The sequence below is a fragment of the Pelodiscus sinensis genome, chromosome 3 (genome assembly GCF_049634645.1).
Source record: "Pelodiscus sinensis isolate JC-2024 chromosome 3, ASM4963464v1, whole genome shotgun sequence".
In the NCBI taxonomy this organism is placed as follows: Eukaryota; Metazoa; Chordata; order Testudines; family Trionychidae; genus Pelodiscus; species Pelodiscus sinensis.
In genome coordinates, this window is record NC_134713.1 from 122,618,418 (window position 1) to 122,637,301 (window position 18,884).

The 18,884-nt window shown below is 43.2% G+C and overlaps 1 protein-coding gene across 2 annotated transcripts in view; it reads right to left on the reverse strand.

The window, feature by feature from the left end:
- Window positions 1–342: 342 nt before the first annotated feature.
- The window catches only part of CAPN9 (calpain 9), a 55,755-nt gene continuing 37,213 nt past the window's right edge, over window positions 343–18,884 (reverse strand). For both annotated transcript variants that reach the window (XM_075924713.1, XM_006121995.4), the window contains 11 exons: window positions 18,634–18,791; window positions 17,957–18,165; window positions 15,937–15,973; window positions 14,149–14,229; window positions 12,993–13,050; window positions 9,405–9,469; window positions 8,581–8,649; window positions 5,957–6,035; window positions 3,166–3,282; window positions 2,219–2,277; window positions 343–514 (listed from right to left, as the gene is read on the reverse strand). In XM_075924713.1, coding sequence (XP_075780828.1) covers window positions 488–514; window positions 2,219–2,277; window positions 3,166–3,282; window positions 5,957–6,035; window positions 8,581–8,649; window positions 9,405–9,469; window positions 12,993–13,050; window positions 14,149–14,229; window positions 15,937–15,973; window positions 17,957–18,165; window positions 18,634–18,791 — 959 coding nt within the window. In that variant the 3' untranslated portion in view covers window positions 343–487. The remainder of the gene's footprint in view (window positions 515–2,218; window positions 2,278–3,165; window positions 3,283–5,956; window positions 6,036–8,580; window positions 8,650–9,404; window positions 9,470–12,992; window positions 13,051–14,148; window positions 14,230–15,936; window positions 15,974–17,956; window positions 18,166–18,633; window positions 18,792–18,884) is intronic.

Below are 18,884 nucleotides of genomic sequence, written 5' to 3' on the forward strand. Positions count from 1 at the left end.
TGTTGCAATAGTAGAAAAAAATGTGTGTATCTGAAAACTGTAGGTAGGGGGAGGTACTTATAATTTTTTAAAAAAATGGGTACTTTATAAAAAAAGTTTTGAGAAACACTGCTGTGGACAAGCAACAATGAGAGTTTCCATGCAATGAATAAGTATATTGGGGCAACATGACTACACTTCATAAAAGGCATTGGTCCCTCACAAATATCAGTTTCAGGCTGCTTGAAATGTGCAAGCGCCCCATCCAAATGCTTATTTACACTGTAGCAATCAATATTAATCTTTATACAAACTAAAGCAAATTTAATCCCATCAAGATTTTATTCATTAATGCAACGGGACTGGAGAAGAGAAGGAGTGGGAAGAATAAGTGTTCCCCTTGCACCGTAGCACTTGTATACATTTGCACAGAAAGGGGAACAGCTCTTTGGTTGGAGGTTTGAGTGGCCCAGTCAAGAGATCTTGCTGAAATCCAGGTTGGAGATCTTCAAATGTTCATTGCAAGGGTGATAAACTATTAGAGACATAAAGATCAAAAGTTATGACTGATAATCCCAGCCACCATCATCAAATCCCAGGTGCCCGATGATAGGCCTTGTAACAGTACCCTATTGTTTTGAGTTGATGGCTTACAAGGCAGGGGAATTGTGATACTTGTGCCAAAGAACCAATGCCTTAGATTAATTGTAATCAATAAAAATATTTGTCAGCAAAGGTAATGATGAGATTCAAGCACTTCTTCATGACTAAAAGAAAGGCAACAGGACAAATTCTTCTCTCACTGTGCACCCTCACTGCAGGGCCCAACTCGAAATAAGCTACGCAAATTGAGCTATGTCAATTGCGGATCTTATTTCAAAATAGCTTATTTCGAAATAGGGAGCGTCTATACAGCACTTATTTCAAAACAGAGCACTCTTCTTCTGACTTCCCTTATTTCTTGTACATTGTGGGTTGCAGGAGTCAGAGTGAGAAGTCCTCCAGCTTGACAATATTTTGACACTATTTCAAAATAACTGCCTGCTGCATAGACATGGACTAAGTTATTTCGGAATAGTGTTGCAGTGTAGACATACCCTCACTTAGGCTATGTCTAGACTGCAGGCTTCTTTCAGAAAAAGCTTTTCCAGAAAAAATCTTCCACACTTCCAAAGCTCATTGAAAAAGTGATCTGCTTTTTCGGCAGTGTCCATGAATGGGTGCTGTCTTGCATTTAAACTGTGATTATTATGGATGGAGTGGCCACCAGGGCACCTGTGCTTTTTCCTCTTTCCTCTTCTTTCAAAAGAACTCCCTCTTCCCCGTCCACACACACCTTTTTCCTAAAGAGCTCTTTCAGAAAAAAGCTTCTTCCCCGTAGAATGTGGATTACCAATGTTGGAAAAACTCCTCTGTCCTTTTGATTTTTCTTTTGGAAGAACGTGATTGTAGTGTGGACATAATGGAAGATTTTTTTTAAAAATGGACATTTTTCCAAAAAAACTCTGTAGTGTATCATATAAATGTAAAGTAACTCAGTTGACTTTGCTGGAGTCGCTCTGAATTTTCAACAGTGTAAATGAGAGAAACATTTTGGTCCAATTATTACCAGGAAAAAAAATCTTTAGACTCCTAAAAAGAAAATGTACTCATGCCCAGTGGCAGGGACAGAAGTTGGAACCCACCCCTCTCCATGCTCTGACATGGAATTTGTTGAACATTAAGTCCTGTAGTTAAAAGGAAGGTAAACCCTGCCTCAAAGAGCTCATAATAATCTAAGCGTGAAATGAAAGAGAATGGAAGAGGTACAATAGGCAGAGGGGGAGCACAAGGCAACAATGAGAAGATATGGAGTAGGATGGTAACAAAAGCACACCCTAGAGTAAAGGGTGGTCTGGATGCTCAATGATTTAGGAAGAACCAGGAGGCATTTTGCTCCAATCAGCTGCACCCATTTACCCCAACAGTGAATTGAGACCAGAGAAAATCAGGAGGAGAAAAAGGGAGCAGTGACTATGAAGTGGGGTGAGAAGGTGAGAAATCACCTTGCAGGAGACAGAGTTATGCAATAATGGTGAAATCCTTGTTTCACGGAAATCAATGGCAAAACCTCCACTGAATTCACTAGGACTAGGATTTCACCCTCTGAGTGCTGCACCTATTCCCAATTTTTAAAAAGCGAGAAAGGTCTAGAACAGATCTCCAGGTTGTCAGTTTTTGTATGAAATTATGATCATACCTCATTTATATTCAGGTTAATGAATTCTCTGTTTTTCATAGTTAGTTCCAGGAATACTCCTGAAACAAACATCAGGACATCACAGTTATAAGAATGCCTAAATCACATTCATACACATAAGCAATCTGTCCCACTGTGAAGCCCCATTTGTGGCTGTTCCAGAGAGGAAGGATTTGGTTTTCTATAAAGGCTTTAATCATATGTGACTGGTGAAGAATGGGTTGAAAACGGAATTATTTGTGAAGGCAAAATGACTATTGACTTTAATGGGATTTTTGCCTGAGTATGGACTTCAGAAATAACTCACAGTTGGTGGTTTGGGCATGAGACACATCCAGAGATTTGAATAGATGTCTGTATTTTATCCTGATTATCTGTACTTTCTTATTCTGAAAATGTATGGTGGGAATATAGCAAAAATACCTACTCCCTCTGTGCTTTGTCCCTTCAATATCCAGCACAGACTGGAACCAGAAAGGGAAAATAAGCAAAAAGCTTAATAATAATATTTAAAAAGTTAACTAAACTGTTTTTCATCCTCATTAAGGGGTTGGGTTTAATCTCAGTTTTGAGCCAGAGTCAGAGGCTGATTTACCCATCCCTATTAATTGCTACTAATCTGGACAGAAAAATTAATTGAAAAACAGAATTCATAGCTGCATGCTGGGTGATATTTTTCATTCAACCCCCCAAAAATAATTAAAAAAGCATGTAATGTCAGCACAAGTGTACATCTAACTATCTCTTACGTGGGTCACTGACAGCATTTGAAACCGAGACCTTCAAATTCATAGGGCAGACCTCTGCTTCTTGAGCTAAAGGAGTAACTCCTCTATCTTGTTGCAACAGTAGACTGTTATCTTTTTGTGGATGAGCCTTGCCCAGGGCTACAATCCAAACTTTGTGGGAGTGTCATACATATGATTTAAGCAAACATGGATACTTACGGCTTGCATTCTCTAGGCGAATTAAGCAGTTTAGGAAGTCATCAAAATCAATTTCATACTGGTCATTAGAATATCTGAGGACAATCAGCTGCAGCAGGTAATTATTGAGTTGAAATCCTTTAAAAATAAAGAATAAAGAAAAAGCAGCAGCAACCTAGTTGACCTGAAAAGGAATCTGAGAGATTTTAATACATAATCTATTTATTTATTGAAAATCTATTAGTGGGCAAATAATCTATGGGTGTGTCTAGACTACCTAGTTTTGTCGACAAAAGTGGACTTTTGTCGACAAAACTATACCAGCGTCTACACTACCGCTGAGTTCTGTCGACATAACGTCGACAGAACTCAGCAGTTTTGTCGACGCTGGTATACCTCATTTTACGAGGCATAACACTTTCTGTCGACAGAACTCTGTCGACAGAAGGTGTTATTGCCTGTAACACTGTGTCCAGACTACGGAGTTCTGTCGACAAAGCAGCTTGCTTTGTCGACAGAACTCAATGTGTCTGGACGTTCTTTGTCGACAGAAGTTTTGTCAACAGATACTGTCGACAAAACTTCTGTCGACAAAACGCGGTAGTCTAGACGTACCCTATGAATTGATTCTCTGCCTCAAGCAGAAATTGAGCTGACTATAAAATGATTTTTATTTAAAATAGATGTTGTGATGGATAGGAGGAGTGCTGGCCAACACTCAGTGATTAAAGAGTTAAACTCAAGTAGCTAACGGTGCTGTTGGCAGGGAGCCAGAAGAACCAATGGGATATAGTGCTGAGATTTAAATTGTAAATATATACCTGCTGCTGTTTCTCTTTGTGTGAGTTTAAGCCAGGAGTTGGGAGAAAGAGAATGATTTAAACCCATGCAGGACTACCATGCCTCCAAGGAATTCGGGGCATGAAAGTGGACTGGACCATGAAGGGATTTTGAGTAAATAAGGAGGTAAATGTATATTAGTTTGGATCAGGGTATTTGTCTTTGTTTCTGTTGTTTGGTTAAACTTCTCCGTGTGAATCCATGCCTTTCCTCCACCATGCTGCATAATTAAGCTACAGCCCAGAGATACCACTTTTCTCTGTGGGTGCATCTATACTGCACTGTTTTTCCGGAATAACGACTGTTATTCCAGAAAAACAATACTAGCGTCCACACTGCAATTGCATTATTTCAAAAGAAAATTGAAATAACGGATCGCTTTTTCTAATGCTGGTAAACATTATTCCACAAGGAATAATGCCTCTTCTGAAAAAGCTTTCCGGAAGAAGGTGTGTGTGGATGCTCCATTGCTGCTATGTCGAAATAGGTCCTCACCAGGGCCATTCTAAAGTTGTTCCTCCCCACTGCCTTCTGCGGCTCTAAATCGAGATACTGACTCCACATTCGGGGAGCCTGCCCTGGACTAATTTTAAGGCTTCCCTGTAGTGTGGACGCTCTATTTCGAAATAAGCTTTTCTGGAAGATATCTTCTGGAAAAGCTTATTCCGAAAGAAGCTTGCAGTATAAACATACTCGGGCTACGTCTACACTGGCACCCTTTTCCGGAAATGCTTAAAACGGAACAGTTTTCCGTTATAAGTATTTCCGGAAAAAGCATGTCTACATTGGCAGGATGCTTTTCTGGAAAAGCGTCCGTGGCCAATGTAGATGCGCTTTTCCGGAAAAAACCCCCAATCGTCATTTTCGCGATCAGGGCTTTTTTGCGGAAAAGACTACTGTGCTGTCTTCACTAGCCCTTTTCCGGAACAGTTTTTCCGGAAAAGGACTTTTGCCCGTACGGGAGCAGCATAGTTTTTCCGGAAAAACACTGACAATTTTACAGTAGATCGTCTTTGCTTTTCCGGAAAAGCAAGCAGCCAGTGTAGACAGCTGGCAAGTTATTCCGGAAAAGCGGCTGCTTTTCCGGAATAAGTGGCCCAGTGTAGACACAGCCCCTGTGTTTTAATCTGTTCTTTTCTCAGTTGCTCTGATTTTTTGTGTCCTGGAAGTTAACAGGAGGGCTCTGTGTGTGCCTACCTAGCTTGAGAGGTCAGCTAACAGGGACACAGTTTGTTTTCTGTGGGTTTTTGTTTGTTTGTTTATTTCTTTTTCAAGCTTTCTTGTGGCCAAAGAGCTTAGGGTACCCCTTACGAAGAATTTCAAGTGTTTCTTCCTAGGTTTTTTTTAGGGATTAAATCGCTTTATAGTGGCAGTTACCTCCCAAAGTCAGTGAATCTGTGACTCCGGGGAGTTTTTGTAAGCAGAGCCTATAGAAGCAAACAAAGTACTTAAGGTCTCGAGGGCCCCCACCTTCTGCACTTGGAGGCTATATCTAGATTGCAGAGTTTTTCCGGGATACTGGTGGTATCCCAGAAAAACTCTGCCGCGTCCGGGGATCGCATCTGCTTTTTTGGAACAGTTTCCGAAAAAGCGGGCACATTCTTTCAGCATCTCTGAATTCCTCATTTTATAAGGAATAAGAGATTTTCCAAAAGAGGAGGTTTTCCCCACATTTGGTCCCATACAGATGGGCCAAATGTCGGAAAAGCCTCATCTGAAAAAACAAGTGGAAAAAGGTATGCAAAGTGCATATCTTTTTCCGAACAAAAATTGCAGTGTAGATATTGCCAGAGTGGGGAACAGCCCTGACCAATGTAGAATTCAGAAATAAGAAATTTTGAAATTGTTGCAGTTTTCATTCTACAAACTGTTCTCTGTGTGAGTGAAAGCTCCATCTCCAGTAAAGGATCTGCCCACCATGTATTTTTTCTGTTTTCTCCCCCACAAAAAAAAAGTCTAAAATTTATTTTACCTGCAGCTTTTAGGGCACTACGAAGCTCATAGGAAGACATGGTGCCGGATTTATCAGAATCAAAATGAAGATAGATACTCTGCATGGGGGAAGACACTGACATTCAGCATTTAGTAAGTTCACACATCTCACATATTTAAATTGTAGCACATGAAGCCATGGAGTTCCATATTCTAAATGCCTCTCTCAAAATCTTGATGTTGCACACATATTTAAGGAAATGGAGGCAATTTAAGGGATGGGGGTGCAGTGACAGTGGGCACAAGGGTCTCGGGGGTAGGAGTTCTGTGAGAGTCAGTGGGTTTTGCTGGGGTCTCATGAGTGGAGGTGCAATGATAGTGAGGGTGGGGGATCTCAGTGGAAAGGGTACAATGTGATTCAATGGAGTTGGAAGGTCGGGTGCAGTGACAGTGTGGCTGGTGGGGTCGCTCAGGGTGCAGCAAAAGTGAAGCTTGGGGTCTCTCCTGAGGAATGGGGGTCTAGAGAATTAAATAAGGTTGGGGGAGTCTCTCTGGGTGTACAGTGAGTCATTGGAGGTCCAATTCTATGGGCACTGCTTCTTCCCTCTCATTCTTGCTGCTCCCCATCCCTTCCTTCTCTGCTGGCCTAGCTCTAAGCCTGCTCCTACAAGGGGAGATGGTTAGAAGGGGAGGGTCTGAGGCTTCTGTGGCTTCCCAGCCCCATCCTGACTTCTAGGCTGTGCCAGGGCCGGTCCCCCATCTGAGCTCTCCAACTGCTGCTCCCCAGTCCCCTGCAATTCCCAGCCCCAGGCTCTGCTCTCCCAGGGCCACAGGTCCCCTGTCTGCATGATCAGCAGGTGGAAGGGCCAGGGAGTGGCCATGGGGAATGGAGCCCTGTGCTGCGTGAGGATGCAGAAGGGGCTGGGCAGCTTATGAGGCATCAGCTCTGAAAGATGCCTTGTGCCCCCCAGTAATCCTATCTGAGCTTTACATTTTCCCCTAGATCAGAGACTCCCTGGGACTATCCCCACTTTAAGCACTGAAGGAAGGGAGAACATGCACTCAGAGACAGCTGAATGCCGTGGCTGACCCTGGATGAAATCTGAGGAGCGGTTTTTGGGTCAGGGTACAGACTGCAGAGTGCCTTTGGTGCTGTGAGCAAAAGAAGCTGATTCTTGCTATTTAATTCGTATGCCTTCAGAAACATAGGACTACCACCAGTTCCTATGCCTACCTGGAATAACTGACTAGATCCTGAATTTCTGGCTAGCTGGTTGGGTCAAAAAAAGAAGTAGGAAGCTTGCTGAGGTCAAAATCAAACAGTACTGTCAAGATCAAAGCACTCAAAATAATTTTATAAATAATAATTTGGGGTTATTTTTATGTGCCCTCAGGTTTCTGAACCCCTAAGAATCACTCAGTTAATGTTTTTGTGCTTTGCTCCATAAACAGGAAATCTAGAAAGAGGGCAACAAAAACTATTCTAGATGAAACTAAAATTCACACAATCTCTTGCCTTGAGAAACTGAGGTGTTAAGAAAAGCAACAAATATCTGGAGACTCACAGTAAAACCATAAAAACTGGCAATAGTGATCAAGGTTTGACCCAGATATTAAATGTTTATCAAACCGAAGTAAAATTCCACATTCTCCATGTGGGTTGGGGTACATCAATCTTCACTCTGTTGTGAACTAGTTATATCCATAGTTATATTCATTCTGAATGTTTTCATCAGAAATATCTGGAAATCTCTCCATTGGGGACATGAATTTCTTAAGTGTGGCAGTTTAAAAAAAAGCAATCGTTTTATTAAAGGAGAGATGAAAGTGATCCAGAAAAACAACTGAGACTTTGGATGAAAAATCCGGGAAGTATAAACTTCCAACTATCACATCTTGGATGTAGCACGAATACAGAAAAGATTATTAATGACCCATGAGGATGCAATTATTGTGCCTTGCCATGCAATCCTGCAAACGCATATTCACATGCTTAACTTTACTACCATGAGTAGTGTCCGTGATTTCAAAGGGAATATTTACAGTAGGAAAGTTAAGTCATGCGTGTAAAGTGTTTGCAGATTTGGAGCCTAACTGACTAATACTGCCCCAGACTTTCAGTATTGCTGACTGCTGAGGAGAGAAACAACGAAAATATAATAATCAATCACATGACTAGTTCCTTGCTAATTACAACTCAGCATTTTCTTCCTGTGTGAAACAACAGAAATACACCCCCCGCCCAGTGTTATTTTGATTGGCTTCTTATTAAAGCACATTTCTGAAGTTCATTACCTCAAACATAGTTTCTTAACTTGACAAAATCTCTGACATGTCCAGTAAACCATTCTGGTTTGGGGCAATGGAAAAACCTAAGAATTGATCTTACCTCCCAGGAGGAAAAACATTTGTGTTTTTAATCAATACTTTGTGCTTTTGAAGACATATGCCATTAGATTTTTATCTCTGACTAGCATAGAAATATAGGGCTGGAAGGGAACTTAAGAAGTCTAGAAGTTCATCCACCTGTGCTGTGGCAGAATCATATATCTCTAGACCACCTCTGAAATGTGCTTGCCTGACATTTTCTTAATAAATCTCTAATGATAAAAGAAACCTTCAGTTACAAATTAAAGCTGCAAAATAATGAATATAGTCACATACTAGCCACTTCTTCAGTTTGTCCCAGAAAATCTTGAACTCATTAAATTCCAGTTTCCCGTTACCAGTGGACTAGTATAACAAACATTAAGGAAAATACTGGTTAGGTGAAGTCCCATGTTTTGTCCAAAGCTGCCAGTCATTCCTTCACTCAGATAACAATATCTGCACCAGGAAACCTATGATGCTTTTGGGAGCAAACCATTGTATTAAGTGCGGTAGGAAATCTAGTAGAACATTGAATGATATCTCAGCTGTGTACAGGAGCAGCCCTAGCTGGGCTGCCAGCAACTGGTGCCCTAGGCAAAACACGCGATCGGCGCCCCCGCCTCTAAACCCCTCAACGGCCGTTTATCTTGGCACCCTAGGCGACTGCCTAGTTCACCCATATTGATGGGCTGCTCCTGCTGGGTAACATAGGGAGAACACTGTCCCGACATAAGAGCAGCTTTGTATTCTAATCATATATATAGTAGCCCGATGTCTGTGACTCTGTAACGCTGTAGAGGTACGAGTCACCTCTGGGGGGCACTGTTGCCTCGTGCCGTGGCGCTCGGCTGAGTTCTGTGCCGCTCGGTGCTGCATGGGGACTGTGGGCCCAAAAGGCCACTTGTGCTGCTTGTTCCCCAGCGGCGGCCTGGCTGAGCGGTGCAGAACTCAGCCGAGCGCCACGGCAGGAGGGGAAGGGGGCAGGGCAGTGACATACATGGCCAGGGGGCAGGGCCCGGCACTCATGTCCATTGTCAGGAATGAGAAAGATTCCTGAGGTGCATACATTGAAAATGTTGCCCCAGAGAATTCATGTTAGCATTAATTTGAAAGGATACATCCATAAGAGAGATGATGTTTCTGCATGTCATGAGGCATACTTTGTCAAATTTGATGTCCTTTGCTGAAAAAGCAGAACAGTCAAGTTACGTAAGAAATTAAGTAATTGGACAAAAACTTAAAGTCTATAAAATTAACAATGGAAAAAAGCAGAACAATGCACTTCATAAAGGTATCATTCCAAAGATATTCCTATAGCCACTACCTGCAATTCCAAAAGAGTAATTCACTTAGACCATATCTACACTTCAGATAAGATCAAAGCAGCAGAAGTTGATCTTTTGGGGTTTGAATTAGTGGGTCTAATGAAGAAACACTAATTTGAACTGAGAGAGCACTCCCACTGACACTGGTAGTCTTGCTTTGACAAGAAGTAAGGGAAGTCGAAGGGAGAGTGTACTTTCATCGACCTTCCACAGTGTGGACAGTGCCAAAAGCCTATGTAAGATACTTCAGCCCTGGCTACGCACTTTATGTAGCTGGAGTTGCATATCTTAATTTGACCTTATCCTCTAGTGTAGACCTAGTCTTAGAGGCTAACTCTGCTGCCTCAACTCACGTGAGAAAGCTCCAGTGACTTCAGCTAAAAAATCTCATTCAACAGGACTGCTTAAGAGAGTAACAGCTGCAGGACTAGTTTTGTAAATATAGATTATATATCTATATTATGTTGTATATATTATATACACTATATATATATTATATTATGTTGTATTCTATATATTGTATATATTCTTAAATATAATAAAATGGCATTATTATAGTTGATTGGGGATTGATCATCTCATCAACCTGAGGATGCAGAGAGGGGTGAGAGAATCATGGTTTCAAAGCCATAAGCTCCATATATTTTATGTATTTATTGGTGTCCTAAGCCTAAGGGTTGTTACACACGTTTGAAACTTCCATTAAAAATATTATTGCCTGATCCAAAGCTCAATGCAGTCACAAAGTCTAATAGGATTCACCATTCCTGACTTCACCGGGACTTTGCTCCCTTAGAATTTACGTTAGGTAACATTTGCAGAAGTGCCTGTGTGACTTAGGCTCTTTTGAAAATTTTCCCTTTTAATACAGCTATTCAACATTTTGCTTTCTAGTGTTTTAATGGCAAGGGGGAGGGAACCAACCACCAACTAGAATCCTCGTCGTATAAGAGCATAATAGGATGCACCTGCCCATTTCAGATACAAGAGACCTGTAAGCCAGCACTATCCCATCCCAGCTTTGGCTTTTTAAAATGTCTGGAGAGCAGAGAGTGTGATCAGTGAAGGGAGGAAGTGGTCTTTTGGTGATGAGCTGGGATTTGTAGAGCACCATTCTGCTGGTTCAGGACATAGTTCCTGAGACTGGTGCTCTATGAGCAGGGTGGGCTAGACCTCTCCTCTCAGTGGTAGAAATGGATGATGTAGTTGCCAATTGGCTTTTCTGTGGGATTCAAGGGGCATAGAGTTGCTGGGAAATGTAGTTTCCCTGGCAAGTAGTTTGGAAAGCTGGGCTGGGCAAGGCAAGCTATAGGCAGCTGAACCCATTTTGTTATGCTGTACGTTTTTGATACAAACTGGAGGTCCTTTGTGCTGCTTGTTTGATGAGCAAAACCAAATGCCTGGGCAGGAGAAGATTGGTGGTAGTGGTGGTGGGGGCGGGAGGTTGTGTGTGTGTTTCTAAACTTCATGGGCCATGCCTTTTTGTTATTGTTTGGCCTGCCACAGTTAGTCACAGGCTCAGATCTCCAAAAGTATTTAGGTTCATAACTCCCATTAATTCAGTGGGAGTTGGGTGCTTAACTATTTTTTGAGGATACAGGCCATATGAGCTTAATCCTGAGTTAAGTGGAAAGGGAAACATGTTGAACTCCACCCATGTACGTATTTAACTGCAGAGTGTGGCAAGAGGTACACCAGTCTCAACACAATGAGTCCTTGCCCCCTCATCATATCCTGCATGACTACATAGTACTCAAAAGGAAGTTGAGGACGGGCTATTACTGAAAGTGCTGAGTGCAGATCCACAGGCTGATAACAAATTGCTTATCAGCAGATTGCGATGTAACTTAGTGACTCCAAAGACATCAAGTGAGCGCCCCAGGATTCACATCAGTGTAACCAGGAGCCGAATTTATCCTTTCTTAGGCAGAGGCCAGTGCATGCATCACTGTATTGAAGTCACTTCTGGGTTGAAACCAAACAACTGTGAATCTGCGCTCTGCAGAGCTAAGGGCATTTGAGGATGGAAAGTGAAAGACACTGTCACAAGGGAAGCTACATCTTAATTGCAGGTAGGAAGAATAGCAGCTGTGTTTATGATCTCACTTTGTGGACCTAGTGTACTCTGTGCATGAGCAGATATTCAGAGGGCATTGATGCTATTCAGTGAATGGAGCACTTGCTGAGATGAGCACACACAGACTTCCTGTGCATTCCCATCAAATGTAAACAAAAGCTGCTGTTTGGATTGTAGAGAATAGCTTGGCGTTTCCTTTTTCCTGACTCTTTTAAGAATCAGAGAGTCATATGAAATTTAAAAATCTCAGAAAGGCAGAGAACATCAGTTTTGCTTCCAGTAACTCTCTGAGTCTCATTTTCTTCAGGAAGATAAAAAAATAGCCTTTATGCTTTTCACATTTTCATAACCTCTTCCTCGGCTTTGTCACTATTTCATTATTATTGCATGTTTGTCTTGTGGCTCTGCCTAGGGACCCTGTCCAACATGGAAGCCATATTGTGTTAGGCATAGTACATGCATTTAGCAACAGACAGTCTTCGTCTCTGAGGGTGTGTCTAGACTACAGGGTTTTTTCAAAAAAACTTCCCCTGCATCTAGACTGCGCTGCATTCTTTCAAAAGTAAATTGAAAGAACGCAGCAGTTTTTTCAACTGCGGAAAACCTCGTTTTATGAGGAAGAACAACTTTTTTTGAAAGTGCTCTTTCAAAAATGCCTCTTTCAAAAGAGGCTTGAAGTCTAGACGTAGCCAAAGAGATTATAATCTAAATGGACAAAAGAGGGGATTGCAGAGTGGAGAAAAAGAAATAGGATCCCCATTTTATGGATGGGGAACTGAGAGAGAAATGATTTAGCCCATGTTACGCAGAGAATCTGTAGTAGAATGGAACAGTGTTCCCTCCAAGCTGTAGGGGTAGCACAGCTTCACAGGTGATTAATCAGCCCCACCCAGTCAGAGGCTCAGGGCACAGAGCCTCTGAGCCTCTGATTGGGTGGGGCTGATTAATCACCTGTAAAGCTGGCCTGCCCCCGCAGTTTAGAAGGAACACTGGCATCGAACCTCCTGAATCCCAGTCCACTGCCTTAATCACAAAACAACCCTTTTTTCTCCACAGCAGGGAACTGGCAGCACTGAATTGAAATGGATTTTGTTGGGAGACAGCATAGGTTAGGGGCAAGGTCAGGAAACTTGGATTCTGTTCCCAACTCTGCCACTGACTTGCTGTGTGACATTATACAAACCTGAGGCAGGGCCTCATGTTTCCCACCTGTAAAGTGGGGATAATACCTGCTTTTATAAAGCCCTTTGAGGTCTTTGGATGAAAGCAGCTCTGAGAGTGTAAATAAAGTTATTAACACTTACCTTTTTTTAATACGGCATTCAGAACATATTCAAGTTCCTCTGCAGTTATCTCCATGTCCTAGAGTTGACAAATTAAAGCAGCTGTTATTTTTGTGTGTCCAGAATCAGGCATTTTGAAAGCCTAACAGAATGCAAATGGCATCTATTTGACAACCACAAAACTCATTGCTGTCATTGGGTTTACAGCTTGCTGCTAAAACTGAAGAAATAGTGAATCACACAAACAGAAGGATTAAAATAAGAGGACATGGTCAAAATACAACTGAGTTGCTCTCTAATATGCTACATGGAATCACATCTCTTCTCAAACAACATAACTGCAGCTTCAGACACAACCAGACTCCCTCACAACTTGTGTTCTAGTGTTGTCTCCTATGTTTACCAGGGACCACGCTGTCAGGAGTTTTATAAAGGCCACAGAGACATCTAGTGGATAAATATATTACATACAGAACCCTGAATTTTCACTTCATGTGGATTCACATGACAACAAAAATATATCTTTCAGCTATGTAGGGTTGTTACTATCCCAATTTTTATAAGACATTCATTTTTTGTATAGTTACATAAAGTTTGAAGTTAGAAGGGCTCATCAGATCAACTAGTCTGACTACATTTCACCCAAAAACCCCTGCATTGAGTTCAGTGATGTCAGTTTAATCCTAAAAAGACAAAACTGTTGCAGGCCACAAACAGAGAATGGGAAAGACCACAGCCCAAAGTCCCTGTGATGCCAGGGAATTGATCGGGTTTGAGATACATCCAGATGAACCTGGCAAATGATGCTTGGCCCATGCTGCAAAGGCGGTAACCTCCTTCCACCCAGTTTCCTTGCTAATCTGACCTGAGATGATATTCCTTTTTGACCCCACATCTGGTGATCATTTAGACCCTGAGCATATGAACAAGATACACCAGCCTGATCACACTGCCTCAGAGCATTAGCCCATCCCGGCTGGAACCACACCTCTACCCATGGCAGATCTCGGCTGTGTTAGAGGAAGGTGAGGCTCACTCCCCCTAGATTATAAGTGTGTATCAGGGAAAAACTTCCTCACTGCCCCCCCGAGAGAGCCAGCTAAAGCGCCAAAGCATAACATTAGATCATAGCCATTCCCGTAAGACAAAGCTAAAAGTGTTATGAGTACTCACTCACCTCTCCCGCAACCTGTTTAAACAATGCCCGGAACTGTTTTTCTTCTTCGGTTTCTTCTTGTGGTGGGGTTGGCTTAGGGGGCTATAAGAATAGGGAGACACTAAAAGTATCAGAGATCTAACATCTGTTCTTGCATACAGGTTATGAGTTAGTCAGAGTAATTCTGTTAAAGGCTAGAAGAGACCACCAGACTATGGTGATCTGACCTTCTGTATATCACAGGGCACTGAGACCAGCCAGCATCCACACACTAACCCCAACAACTAAACGAGACCAAAGTGCTACAGCCCCAAGGAGACTAAACTATTATGTGTCACAGAGAATAGGAGGGACTGAGATGCATCGATGCATGAGGCCTCTGCAATGGCAGGGCAATGATTAAGCCATCCATCCACCCTTGCAGCGCAGCGGGGAGTGCTGGGCATCTTGAAACAGATACATCTTTTAGATTCTGTTATATTTTGTATGAAAAACATAACCCTCCATGGCAGCCGATGTATTAGAAAGTTTCACCTTTCATTGCTGAGAGCCCATGCTGTTGTGTATTCCTAAGAAGCAGGCAGAGCATGGGTGCTAAACATTGGTGGCCGCTAGTATCCTGAGCTACACGGTTTCCAAACTATCTGTTTCCCATTTTTTAACCACATTCAATCAAGTGAAGCCTGGAATAAGCAGGTACAACAGTCATGGAAATCTCTGGGTCGAATTCGGTGGTAATAGTCACTGCTGTGTGTAATACAAGGCTGGGTGCATGAGTGGGTCATAAAATAGGTGTAAGTGGCAGGGATGGCATTCAATGGCTCTGTGCAAAATGAGTGCAACTTGCATGTCAATATACGGGAAGGACGTGCGCCAAAGGAGAATCAACAGATAAGTGAGGAAGATCCTGCACTGTTCCCAGCACTGCCATAGAATAAGATATTGTATAACCACTGATACCAAAAGTTACATTGATTTGACACTTATGCTCATTTTTCATAACATTTAAAGCTAGAGTAAACCCAACATGACACTTAGCCCACCCACCATTTATCTACTGCCGTTCAGATGCAGGCACTTCAATACCTAGGCTAGATAAATAGAATCGGGAAATGTAAAGGTCAATTTGTTACCCAGTTTCCGGAATCCAGGGAAAGCCAAGTGAAACACAGTTATAGAGATGCAGGCTGAAGCTTGGTTTACTTTCCTTCTGCAAGTATTTCCACTGCAACCAGTGGGACTATTTGCAGGAAAAAGATGAGCAGGGTCTAGCTCAATCATCACCCCAATATCGTGACTACAAAGTGCTTCAAAGACTGCCTGTCCAATTCTGATTAAGCACCAAAATCAGTGTAATATTCAGCAGCAAAAGATGTCTAATCATTTTTATGAACATGCAAATATCAAGCATCTCACTCCAAAACATTCTGTGTATGTGGGCATGCATGCATGAGTGAGAATAGGGTCTGTGCCCCTAACTGTGACAAGCTGCACAGGACAGTGACTGGACAAAGCCACAGATGGTACACAGTGGCTCAGGTCAATCGATTTTTGTAGCTATGTCAAAATATACCAGGTGTGGAACCAGCCCTTAATTTCTTTCTGATTACAGCTGCCTAGCAGCAAACACTTGGAATTAACACAATCATACTAATACTAATATTAACTTTCTTAAAATCCAGCCCAATTGCACATATCACACACACAGATGGCATGTCCCTAAAATGCAGGTGAAATGAAAAAGCACAAACAGAGCATGTTAAGATTATATTGAATTATCCACTCCTTATTTTAGCTCTGTAGACTTACCTCTGGTAGATCAATATCAACATTTCCATCCATATCCCTGAGGGAAACAAACATGCATTCAGTAACAAAAGACCTTACTGGAGAGACTTGCTGTTTAAATTTTCTGGAAGTAAAAGTGAATGTGGTATTTGTACCGAACAAATTATTCACTTTGGGTGAAATTCACCCCTCGGCAGAGAGTCAGGTCTTTGCATCATTCAAGCTCAAAACAGAGCTTCAGTGGTTCTAATGTCTAGCCTGAACCATAGTTACAAGGGTTAATTTAACATTTTATATGTTCTGCAAATGTTTTTAAAAATAATTTATTCTTTATTAAACATGGTAATTTAGCGAGGAAACAAAAAGGAACATTATTACATGTGCAGCTGGTATCAAGCTGAGCGCCCCAGGGCGCAGTCCTTGGGCCTGTTTTGGTCAACATTTTCATTAATGAAAATGGATCTGAGGATTATAATGGATGAGATATGAGCCAACAGTGTACCCCTGTTGCCAAGAAGGCTGACGGGCATATTGGACTGCATTAGCAGGAGCATTGCCAGCAGATTGAGGGAAGTGATTATTCCTCTCTATTTGGCACTGGGCCACATCTGTAGTACAGGCAATCCCCGAGTTACGTGGATCCAACTTATGTCGGATCCGTAATTACGAACGGGGCTTTTCTTGCTCTGGAGGATGTGGGCGGTGGGACTGCCCAGACGCGCTGCGGTCCCGCCACCCGGGTCCTCCGCGGCTTTGCTCCGCGTCTCCCTGGTCTGCTGGGGGGTCCTCCCCCCAGCAGACCAGGGAGACGCGGAGCAAAGCCGCGGAGGACCCGGGCGGCGGGACCGCAGCGCGTCTCGGTCCCGCCGTCCGCGTCTCCATGGTCTGCTGGGGGGGGCGCAGCTAGTGCACCTCCCCCCAGCAGACCAGGCTTTTCTCGAGGACGCCTGTGATAGAGCAGCTGGGGCGCTGCCGGTTGGTCCCGCAGCGCCGCTCCTCGACGCTACTGGACCAACCCAGCAGCACCCCAGCTGCTCTGCCCCGGGCTTCCTGGAATCAGCCACTGATCAGTTTCAGCAGCAGCTGACTTGGGGACACCTGGAGTAGAGCAGCTGGGGTGCTGCCATGTTGATCCCTGCAGTGCCGAGGTGCGGTGCTGTGGGGACCTACCCAGCAGCGCCCCAGCTGCTCTGTCCCAGGCGTCCAGATTCAGTTGCTGTTGAAACTGATCAGCGGCTGATTCCAGGAAGCCCGGGACAGAGAAACTCTGCCTCGGGCTTCCTGTAGTCAGCCGCTTGTCAGTTTCAGCAGCGGCTGAATCTGGACGCCAGTTCCGACTTAAGTACAAATTCGACTTAAGTACAAACCTACAGTCCCTATCTTGTACGTAACCCGGGGACTGCCTGTATTGTATCTAGTTATGGGCCCACTCTGCAGAAAAGATGTGGACAAATTGGAGGAAGCTCAGCAGAGGGCAATGACAATGATTAGGAGACCGGGGCACATGACTTATGAAGAGAGGCTGAGGGAGCTGGTTGCATTTAGACCTCAGAAGAAAAATGTGAGGGGGGATTTGATAGCAGCCTTCAGTTACCTGAAAGGGGGGGGCGGTTCCAAAGAGAGAGAGGGGCTATTCTCAGTAGTTGTAGAAGGCAGAACAAGGAGCAATGGTTTCAAGTTGCAGTGGGGGAGTTCTAGGTTGGCTGTTAGGAAAAACTATTTTACTAGGAGGGTGGTGAAACACTGAAATGGGTCCCCTAGAGACATGGTGGAATCTTCATCCCTAGAGATTATTAAGGCCAGGCATGACAAAGTCCTGGTTGGGATGATTTAGTTGGGGTTGGTCTTGCTTTAAACAGTGGGTTGGAATAGGTGACCCCATGAGGTCTCTTCCAGCCCTATGATTCTATGATCTATGGGGTTTCTTGCCTGGAGCGATATGGGGAGAATACCCTCAGGAATCTCTTATGGTTCTTTAAAAAAACACGTGTGGGAGTTTTGGAAATTGCAGGAGGCTGACCACTCTCCACTGATTACTTACTGCGTGATGGCTTTTTTCTCAGAGAAGATTCTGAGGCAGAAGTCAGCTTCCTGGTGTGGTTCAAAAGTAGTAGGAACAAGAACATACTCCCCAGGTGGCAGCCTGAATTGGTCAGACACTTCCCTTAAGTTGATATAGGTTTTGCTCCTTGCCTTGGAGGGATGGTATCTGAAAAAGTCTTTGTTCAAGTGTTCATCTTTGCTAGGGCTCTGCAATGGAATTTGAAGCAGGGGTTTTAGTTTATTCTTTATTGTAAGTAACTGAGGTACACAACAATCCCCACCTCCCTTCCTGATCTGGAATCACGGGGCCAAACTGCCTTCAGATACATGCATGACTCGCTGGCTCAGGAAGCCACCATTAGCCACTGGCACTCCTCCCACCCCACGGCCTATGCTGAATGCAGCTTGGATGCTGGAGAAATCTAGCTCTCAGGCTCTAAGGTAAAGCAGACATTGTATGCAGAGGTTTAGGATGGAGAAAAACTATTTTGGCAAAGCACTTCTGTACTAATCTAAGGACATTTTAAAGGGAAATCCTTATCTAAGGAACATAGGTGATTAGATACCACAGTGATGGGTGTGATACAGAAATCTAGACTGATACACAGAGAGATGATATAAGGGAGGTGGGGAGAAAGAGCGACCATGGCTACTACATTGTAAAATACCAGGTACCTCATAAATAGCATAGCCAATTGTCAGCATTTCAGCACCTAGTTTCCTGAGTTTACGCCGATTCTTTTGCATCAAAGCTGCTATAAACGTGCATTCGTCTTTCCCGTCATCTTTCTCCGTCAAACGCAGCTTGATCTGTGGATTTGTCCAAAAAGTGTCTGCCAAAGCAAAGAAGCAGTTTTTTTTTCCTCTCACAAAAATAAACAGAACCAAATAAGGCTAACAGAGAGTAAATCTGAGGATTTTTTTGC